General features: G+C 43.6%; 2 protein-coding genes and 1 non-coding gene across 4 annotated transcripts; 1 reads left to right on the forward strand and 2 right to left on the reverse strand.

Moving 5' to 3' along the window:
* Nucleotides 1-53: 53 nt before the first annotated feature.
* On the reverse strand, nt 54-2921 carry LOC115131437 (large ribosomal subunit protein eL15-like). The gene is made up of 4 exons (XM_029663172.1): nt 2863-2921; nt 1957-2138; nt 1439-1575; nt 54-413 (listed from the first exon to the last, which is right to left on the reverse strand). Exons 2-4 carry the CDS (start codon nt 2126-2128, stop codon nt 108-110), a joined length of 615 nt encoding a protein of 204 aa, XP_029519032.1. The 5' UTR covers nt 2129-2138; nt 2863-2921; the 3' UTR covers nt 54-107.
* LOC115132897 (small nucleolar SNORD12/SNORD106) lies at nt 881-970 on the reverse strand. Its single transcript, XR_003864153.1, has one exon. It is a non-coding gene; the product is annotated as a small nucleolar SNORD12/SNORD106 (small nucleolar RNA).
* Nucleotides 2922-3293: 372 nt separating the features above from the next.
* Nucleotides 3294-9477, forward strand: LOC115131438 (NF-kappa-B inhibitor-interacting Ras-like protein 1). 2 transcript variants are annotated; one of them, XM_065020400.1, is made up of 4 exons: nt 3294-3440; nt 3606-3716; nt 7821-8062; nt 8378-9476. In XM_065020400.1, exons 2-4 carry the CDS (start codon nt 3623-3625, stop codon nt 8618-8620), a joined length of 579 nt encoding a protein of 192 aa, XP_064876472.1. In that variant the 5' UTR covers nt 3294-3440; nt 3606-3622; the 3' UTR covers nt 8621-9476. The 2 variants fall into 2 exon arrangements, with proteins under 2 accessions (XP_064876472.1, XP_064876473.1); XM_065020401.1 differs by lacking the exon at nt 3294-3440 and having other exon boundaries at nt 3447-3716; nt 8378-9477.
* The last annotated feature ends 439 nt before the right edge of the window (nt 9478-9916 follow it).

Here is a 9916-nt window from a genome sequence, read left to right on the forward strand (position 1 = left end):
GCAGCTTACACCCAAAATGAATAGCCCTTACAAATACAACACATCAGACCAACAATTTGTCACCATAAAAAGGCATATGTTTATTTCTTTAAATGTACAGACACCCTCTAGCGGTAGCGGTGCAGCTGCAGGGTATTGCGTCTCTTCCAGGCTGCCCGGCGGGAACCACCCATGGTCAGGTGGAACTTGTGGCCCTTGCCCAGGCCGCGGCTCTTCTTGCCCGCGGACGTCAGGCCACGCATCTCCCTGTGCTTGTGCACAGGTCTGGTGATCCATTGGGTGTCGGGGTTGCGTCTGATAGTCTTGTGGAAGGTGTCGATCAGGATCACCTCGAAGAACTTGTAGGTGGAGTCCTCTCCTACCCAGTAGGAGGCCAGCACCCTCAGGCCTCCACAGTGACGGCCAGCACGCTCCTGTTGGGGAGACCGAAGACCAAACAAGTCACATCCAGAAACATAGGTATAAATGTAAATCACTGATATGCAGAGATGTTACACAACCACAATAAAAGCAGGTCAAACCACTCAACAGATAGAACGTTATACCAGGGGCTGGTCTAATGATGACACTGCTGACCCAAGACTGCCCACGCCCCCCAGGGCGGTAGGGTTGTTATCCCCACTTACAGCACCTTCAAGTCTGTCTACCTCATCCACACTATATACCATGCGTTGAGAAATTCTAGCTGTGTGCTTCAATCTAAACTGCATGGGAAAGATCTGAAATGTTGAAATCATTGGCCAATGTCACATTAATTTGAGTGTGAGGCATATACAAGATAAAGTAATCACAAAACCCAATGTGAAGAGAATATTATTCACTTAGTTTCCAATACAATGTTAAATACAACCAATAAACTTTTGCAAATGATGCATTATTTTCTGTGGTTTCAGACAAATTGGCTTATTTCAGACAGGTTTCACCATAGTCGATAAGATGGGGAAAAAAGTTTAGCATCATTAACCACATTGAGAGAATGCATTATTGGTGTTGAAGAAAGGGGTACCATTTGGAATATGAGCCTTGTTTCAGAAAAGAAACAAAGCAAAAAAAATGGCAAATTCCAACATGCCTATCAGAGGGCAATGGGGCCAATATGAAATGACTTGTACTTATCCTATGAACTAATATCTGCACAAGTGCCGAGAAGCAGGGGGAATGGTAGATTTGGAAATGAGCATAAATTTGTTAAAATGAAGACAGATCAGTGACATACTTATGCAGTTCTTAGTAACCTCCCCGAAGTGTCTAATCATTTACTACCCTCATGGATTTAAAATACATACAGAGTAAAATTGTATAGAAAAATTAACTGTAGCCCAAGTTCACGCCAATCCTATGCTTTAAGTCCTAGAACAAAGTGAGCAAGTAGAACATTGGGGAGAGAGATGAGAATCAGACCACAACTTGGGAGATGCACCTGTACAGGAGCTCTTACCTCAGCAGTAGACTGGAGGCTGCGGGCGAACTTGATCTGGTTGACACCATGGTGGACGGGCTTGCCGTAGGTGGCACCCTTGGGCACGGGGCGCTTGCGGCCTCCACGGCGAACGCGGACACGGTAGATGACGTAGCCTGTTATATGGAGAGAAGTCAGGAAGAGAACAATGATGTAAATAACAATCTGGCATAAGAGATCAGCAACATGTCAAAGAATAAAATACAATATAAATGGTACAACCACTTGGTCCACCTTTAATGTGAATAAACACTTATAAACGGATAAGTGACTCACAGGTATTAATGAAAGCACAAACAAGTGATCAGAATACCATTACTGCCTAATCACATCAATAGGGCTACAACACTTTACATATTTAACTTATCACACCATTGCATCTGGCATCTTATGCCCTGCCTCAGACATGTGGCAAACTTGAAGAGCAAAGGTGACATGAGAAACGATCAACTATGAAGCACAAGCATGCAACAGATTTGAATGGAACAGACACCCACCTTGTTTGCACTTGTACCCTAGTCTGCGGGCCTTATCGGGTCTGGTGGGTCTAGGCGCACGGTGGAGACCAGAGAGCTGACGGTACTGCCAGCAACGGACGCGCAGGAGGAAGCGCATCACGTCGGACTGCTTCTTGCGCCATAGCTCCTGCATATATTTGTACGCTCCCATGTTAGACTAACTGTGAGAAAAGGCAAAGCGAAATATGTAACCAATGACCACCATTCAATGTTGAGATTTAGCAGTTAGTTGGAGAGAAATAAGGCACCGACAAGTAACATTTGGTAGTTAGCTAATCTTCATTAAAAGCCATTATTTGGCCAAGTTGGCTAGCCAGCCATCCAGCACGTTTAGTTTGTTTACAACGTACCTTGAACTATTCAAGTCATGAATGACATCTTCGGGATACATTTCATTTAGCGGGTATTAAATTGGAGTCTACGGGGAAGTGCTTTTGGGCTAATTTCTGTTAAATTCCAGACCCGCTGGAAATCTGTCTTCTGGAAGCAGGAGGCTCGCAGTAGGCCCCGATGCTTACAGTCCTACACACTGGATAGATGGCCAACACTACACAGTAGGCAATCACTTACCACAACAAAAACACACCAAATAGACACAAGAAAAACCTCTTAACGCACAAAATACACACATCTTAGAAACACAGAATGTCAATGGCTATCAACTTTCTAACCTCGCTCCGTGGCAGTACATAGAAGACAGATAGGAGACCCGTGCACAATGCAATATTCAAATTTTCATCAATTCAAATGTAGAAATTGAGGTACTGTGTTATTAGCGACGAACCCCACCAACTAAATCCACAACTATACAACCTGATGGTAATGATTTAATTCTGATTTTTGATGGATTGTACATTCTGAAAAACCACAAAAATACTCGCTTACATGATGGCGTACCAGCCGGAAAGAAAGAGAAAACGTACCCAGCATGCTTTATGAAAACGTCAGTGACACCGTTCAGGTCAGACACGCCTGGGTATTGTAGTTTATTCCAATGACGTTAATATTTTTCATATACCTTTCACCTAACTTCATAACCTGGGATTTTGATGCTTTTTAAATTTTAGAATTGAAAATCACCACCAGATTGAAAGGAAAATAATCTACTTTTGTACATTGTGCGTTGAAATTTGGTCCACTACAGTTTTATCAATTTTACCATTATCATTGGCAGCTGGTAATATACCCTTTTCTTTTACATTTATCTATGCATATTACAAATAACATGTATATATTTGATTTATACCGTGCATTTTTTCCTCAAAGTTTGACCCCCACCCCTTGCCTCTGCACAAGCGCAGAGAATCATTGGGATTTCCTTGTTGTCAAAACACAGAATGGATGCTGTGATTTTAGCTAACGTTAGCTAGCTAAATCACTTCAAAGTTACGTAGATACCCAGTTTATTGCAATAATAATTGTAATCTCTCAATTTGTCCAACTCTGTCAGCTTTTAAACCAAGGTACTTATTTATTGCATCAAGCTAACGTTAGCTAGGTAACTTTGGATGCGATGTTTACGAAGATGCTTCCATAGATAGAACAATGAGCAAATATTTGATGCTTCCCGCTAGTAGTTAGCCAGCTCATCTTCTAGCTATTTTACGTTTCATTTTCTGCTATTGCAGGTTTTTGCGTTATCGAAATGGGGAAAGGTTGCAAAGTTGTGGTGTGTGGTTTGGCATCTGTAGGAAAAACAGCCATCCTTGAACAGCTGTTGTATGGTAATCACGCTGTTGGTAAGTTGATGACTGTAAACTCGAACTTGCCTGTGGTTGTGAGAGATGAACACTGTAAAATGTGCTTGTAGTGTTCAAAGGGAATTAGCATTGTATTGGAAAATGTAGCCTGTAATGTCCAGTTATTTGGAGCAAGACAGCGTTCTACTTTTCTTTCACGATGCAACTTTAGCAGATTCAATCTGTGACTAAGTATATGCATGGCTTCATATGAAGGTGAATTGAAGACCATGATCTGGGGTGAAGCAGAGAACTGATAAAGACCATCCAGCATGGTGTGGGCTTGTTGTGGCCTTATAGCCAATGAAGAGACAATTTATGCTTGATCCGAAAATGTTGTCAGAGGCGACTTATGGATGGTGTGACCCAATGAGCTACATACTACATTGCTGTGCGCATCTTAAATGTTGTAACAATGCAGAGGGCTCCACATAACTCTGCATTGACATGATTGGCTGATGGTAGGGGAGGGAGGGAGGTCCTGTTTAAACACAAATTCACTTCCTTGACAACTTCCTTCACAACAGATCTGCATTGCTCCTCGAAGCCAAGAAGTATGAATGCCCTGAATTCTGCTGAGGCTGTATCACTGTAAATGCTGCATGGCCAATGCAGACGTCGGATTGCTGTTCATTGATTATAGCTCAGGCTTCAACACCACAGTACCTTCTGTAATATTCGTATGTGTAAACATACTGAATTGTAATTGGATGCATTTTACCGCCATATCATACTGTGCTATGGTTGGTTAAGACCACCCAAATGGTTAGGTCATGGTCAGTTTGATCCTGGTTGGCGATACGTGAACATGCCAGTTATAGCTAGCTAATAACGAGCTACGTTAAGAAATATCCTGTAGTACTGCATTTTATTATGCCGGGAGTCCCACAGGGCAGCGCACAAAGTGTGCAAAACAAGACACCCTCTAAGGTCATCATTAAGCTCTGGGACCTGGGTCTGAACCCTGCCCTGTGCAACTGGGTCTTGGACTTCCTGACGGGCCACCCCCAGGTGGTGATGGTAGGCAACAACACCTCCACTACGCTGATCTTCAACACAGGGGTGCCATAAGGGTAAATGCTCAGCCCCCTCCTATACTCCCTGTTCACCCCTGACTGACCTCTAACTCAATCATCAAGTTTGCAGACGACACAACAGTAGTAGGCCTGATTACCAACAATGATGAGACAGCCTACAGGGAGGAGGTGAGGGCCCTGTCGAAGTGGTGCAAGGAAAATATACTCTCCCTCAACGTCAACAAAACAAAGGTGCTGATTGTGGACTTCAGGAGACAGCAGAAGGAGTACCCCCATCCACATCATGAAGGTGAAAAGCTTCAAGTTCCTCGGCGTACACATCACTGACAATCTGAAATGGTCCAACCATACAGATAGTGTGATGAAGAAGGCGCAACAGCGTCTCTTCAACCTCAGGAGGCTGAAGAAATTTGGCTTGGCCCCTAAGACCCTCACAAAATTTTGCAGATGCACCATTGATAGTATTCTGTCGGGCTGTATCACCCCCTGGTACGGCAACTGCACCGCCTGCAACCGCAGGGCTCTCTAGAGGGTGGTGCAGTCTGCCCAACAGATCACACTGCCTGCCCTCCAGGACACCTACAGTACCCAATGTCACAGGAAGACCAAAAAGATCAAGGACATCAACCACCTGAGCCACGGTCTGTTCACCCCGCTATCATCCAGAAGGCAAGGTCAGTACAGGTGCATCAAAGCTGGAACCGAGATACTGAAAAACAGCTTCTATCTCAAGGCCATTGCCCTCAGGCTGTTAAATAGCCATCACTATCCGGCCTCCACCCAGTACTCTGCCTTGAACTTAGTCACTGTCACTAGCCGGCTACCACCCGGTTACTCAACCTTGCACCTTAGAGGCTGCTGCTCTATAGACATGGAATCACTACTCACTTTAATAATGGAACACTGGCCTCCCGAGTGGCGCAGCGGTCTAAGGCATCACTAGATACCCGGGTTTGATCCCAGGCTGTGTCACAACCAGCCGTGACCGGGCGTCCCACAGGGCAGCGCACAATTGGCCCAGCGTCTTCCGGGTTAGGGGAGGGTTTGCCCGGGGGGGCTTTACTTGTCTCATCACGCTCTAGTGACTCCTTATGGAGGGCCGGGCGCCTGCAGGCTGACTTCGGTTGTCAGTTGAACAGTGGTTCCTCCGCCACATTGGTTCGGCTGACTTCGGGGTTTGGCGGGTCATGTATCGGAGGATGCATGACTCGACCTTTGCCTCTCCCGAGCCAGTTGGGGAGTTGCAGTGATGAGACAAGATTGTAATTGGATATGACGAAATTGGGGGGCAAAATACAAAAAAAATCTAAAAAAGAATAATGATGGAACACTGGTCACTTTAATAATGTTTACATACTGTTTTACTCATTTCATATGTATATACTATATTCTAGTCAATGCCATCGTATTCAACTATTGGTGTATATGTACTATTCTATCCTATGTATTCTACAGATATACTAAATATTCTATCCACATACTGTCCAGTGTCTATACATTCCATCATATATACATATATACACACACAAACACTCCGACATAGCTCACCCTAATATTTATATATTTCTTAATTCCATTGTTTTACTTTTAGATTTGTGTGTATTGTTGTGAATGATTAGCTATTACTGCACTGTTGGAGCTAGGAACACAAGCATTTCACTACACCCGCAATAACAACTACTAAATACAGTGGGGCAAAAAAGTATTTAGTCAGCCACCAATTGTGCAAGTTCTCCCACTTAAAAATATGAGAGAGGCCTGTAATTTTCATCATAGGTACACTTCAACTATGACAGACAAAATGAGAAGAAAAAAAATCCAGAAAATCACATTGTAGGATTTTTAATGAATTTATTTGCAAATTATGGTGGAAAATAAGTATTTGGTCAATAACAAAAGTTTATCTCAATACTTTGTTATATACCCTTTGTTGGCAATGACAGAGGTCAAACGTTTTCTGTAAGTCTTCACAAGGTTTTCACACACTGTTGCTGGTATTTTGGCCCATTCCTCCATGCAGATCTCCTCTAGAGCAGTGATGTTTTGGGGCTGTTGCTGGGTAACACGGACTTTCAACTCCCTCCAAAGATTTTCTATGGGGTTGAGATCTAGAGACTGGCTAGGCCACTCCAGGACTTTGAAATGCTTCTTACGAAGCCACTCCTTCGTTGCCCGGGCTGTATGTTTGGGATCATTGTCATGCTGAAAGACCCAGCCACGTTTCATCTTCAATGCCCTTGCTGATGGTAGGCTTTGTTACTTTGGTCCCAGCTCTCTGCAGGTCATTCACTAGGTCCCCCCGTGTGGTTCTGGGATTTTTGCTCACCGTTCTTGTGATCATTTTGACCCCACGGGGTGAGTTCTTGCGTGGAGCCCCAGATCGAGGGAGATTATCAGTGGTCTTGTATGTCTTCCATTTCCTAATAATTGCTCCCACAGTTGATTTCTTCAAACCAAGCTGCTTACCTATTGCAGATTCAGTCTTCCCAGCCTGGTGCAGGTCTACAATTTTGTTTCTGGTGTCCTTTGACAGCTCTTTGGTCGTGGCCATAATGGAGTTTGGAGTGTGACTGTTTGAGGTTGTGGACAAGTGTCTTTTATACGGATAACAAGTTCAAACAGGTGCCATTAATACAGGTAACGAGTGGAGGACAGAGGAGCCTCTTAAAGAAGAAGTTACAGGTCTGTGAGAGCCAGAAATCTTGCTTGTTTGTAGGTGACCAAATACTTATTTTCCACCATAATTTGCAAATTAATTCATTAAAAATCCTACAATGTGATTTTCTGGATTTTTTTTCCATTTTGTCTGTCATAGTTGAAGTGTACCTATGATGAAAATTACAGGCCTCTCTCATCTTTATGTGTATGTCGCTGTATGTGTATGCGACCAATACAATTTTATTTGGATTGGCCATGCAGCGCCTTTTAAGAGTTGAATAACCCTGCTATAGAATATAAATACTGTATTTAACCGAGAGTTGAATGAGCACTGCCTACCTACACTACCTACTAGTCTGCTGTGTTGAACACAACCATTGAATGATCCATTGTCTCCTGTCTGTTGCAGGTTCAGAGTCCACTGAGACCCAGGAGGATGTGTATGTGGCATCGGTGGAAACGGATCGTGGTGTAAAGGAACAGTTACGTCTCTATGACACCAGGGGGCTCCACGACGGCCTGGACCTTCCCAAGCACTACTACTCTGTGGCAGACGGCTTTGTGCTGGTCTACAGTGTGGACAGCCTGGAGTCCTTTAAGAGGGTGGATGTCCTCAAGAAGGAAATAGACAAGTCCAGAGACAAGAAAGAGGTACTGGGATTGTGAATGATTGAAACTCTCCCTAAGGATTGATAAGTGTGTGTGGTTTTAACATTTTAGTCAAATGAGCCAGGTTTCATTTATTGTTTTGGTCACAAACAGCTAATCAATCAATCATTCATAAAGCCCTATTTACATCAACAGTTGTCACAGTGGTTTTATTCTAACCCGGCGTAGACTCCAAATGGCAAGCAGAAGCACATTGTCCAGAAAACCCCCAACTGTAAACCAAAACACAAACCAGAACCTCATACTATTGTTGTTGAGTTTAGTTGGAGTGTCCCCTCTTCCGCCGTCTTCCTCCAGGTGATGGTGATCGTGCTAGGGAACAAGACAGACCTGCGTGAGCGTCGTCAGGTGGAGCAGGAGGCAGCGCAGCAGTGGGCGCGGGGGGAGAAGGTCAAGCTCTGGGAGGTCAGCGTCACTGAGAGGAACTCTCTCATCGAACCCTTCACCATGCTCACCAGCCGCCTCACACAGCCTCAGAGCAAGTCTGCCTTCCCTCTTCCAGGACGCAAGAGCAAGGGCACGGCGTCCAACGACATATGAACTGAACTCAACCTCAAGAGCACCTAAGTTCCAAGTACTTCAGGGGGGAGATGTTAGAGAGTAGGGTTGATGAGTTAGCCAGCCTACTTCAATTAATATTCTGACTTCATATCACCATGACTCTACATTCCATAGACAACCAACAACCCATATTAAGAGCTTTTTATTTAATATTTTATTGACTAGCAAATCAAGAGATGTATCTTAATGTTTATCAAAGTGAGCTGGCTAAATGAGTGAGACTGCTTTGTGGTGTCACCATACACCCCTCTGGTTTCAGTGTGTCCCATCCTATGGGATGGCTATAGTAGCCGCTGTACAGCAAGGTCTAGGCCCATCTAATGCGCCTTTAGAGTGAGGCATATTACCTAGTGTATGGCCTACTACCATATAGTGTACGGCATATTACTGGATATTACCTAGTGTATGGCCTACTACCATATAGTGTACGGCATATTACTATATACTACCTAGTGTATGGCCTACTACCATCTAGTGTATGGCATATTACTAGATACTACCTAGTGTATGGCCTACTACCATCTAGTGTACGGCATATTACTATATACTACCTAGTGTATGGCCTACTACCATCTAGTGTACGGCATATTACTAGATACTACCTAGTGTATGGCCTACTACCATCTAGTGTACGGCATATTACTATATACTACCTAGTGTATGGCCTACTACCATCTAGTGTATGGCATATTACTAGATACTACCTAGTGTATGGCCTACTACCATCTAGTGTACGGCATATTACTAGATACTACCTAGTGTATGGCCTACTACCATCTAGTGTATGGCATATTACTAGATACTACCTAGTGTATGGCCTACTACCATCTAGTGTACGGCATATTACTAGATACTACCTAGTGTATGGCCTACTACCATCTAGTGTATGGCATATTACTAGATACTACCTAGTGTATGGCCTACTACCATCTAGTGTATGGCATATTACTAGATACTACCTAGTGTATGGCCTACTACCATCTAGTGTATGGCATATTACTATATACTACCTAGTGTATGGCCTACTACCATCTAGTGTATGGCATATTACTAGATACTACCTAGTGTATGGCCTACTACCATCTAGTGTACGGCATATTACTAGATACTACCTAGTGTATGGCCTACTACCATCTAGTGTATGGCATATTACTATATACTACCTAGTGTATGGCCTACTACCATCTAGTGTATGGCATATTACTATATACTACCTAGTGTATGGCCTACTACCACCTAGTGTATGGCATATTACTAGATACTACCTAGTGTATG

This window comes from Oncorhynchus nerka, linkage group LG7 (assembly GCF_034236695.1).
Source record: "Oncorhynchus nerka isolate Pitt River linkage group LG7, Oner_Uvic_2.0, whole genome shotgun sequence".
NCBI lineage: Eukaryota > Metazoa > Chordata > Actinopteri > Salmoniformes > Salmonidae > Oncorhynchus > Oncorhynchus nerka.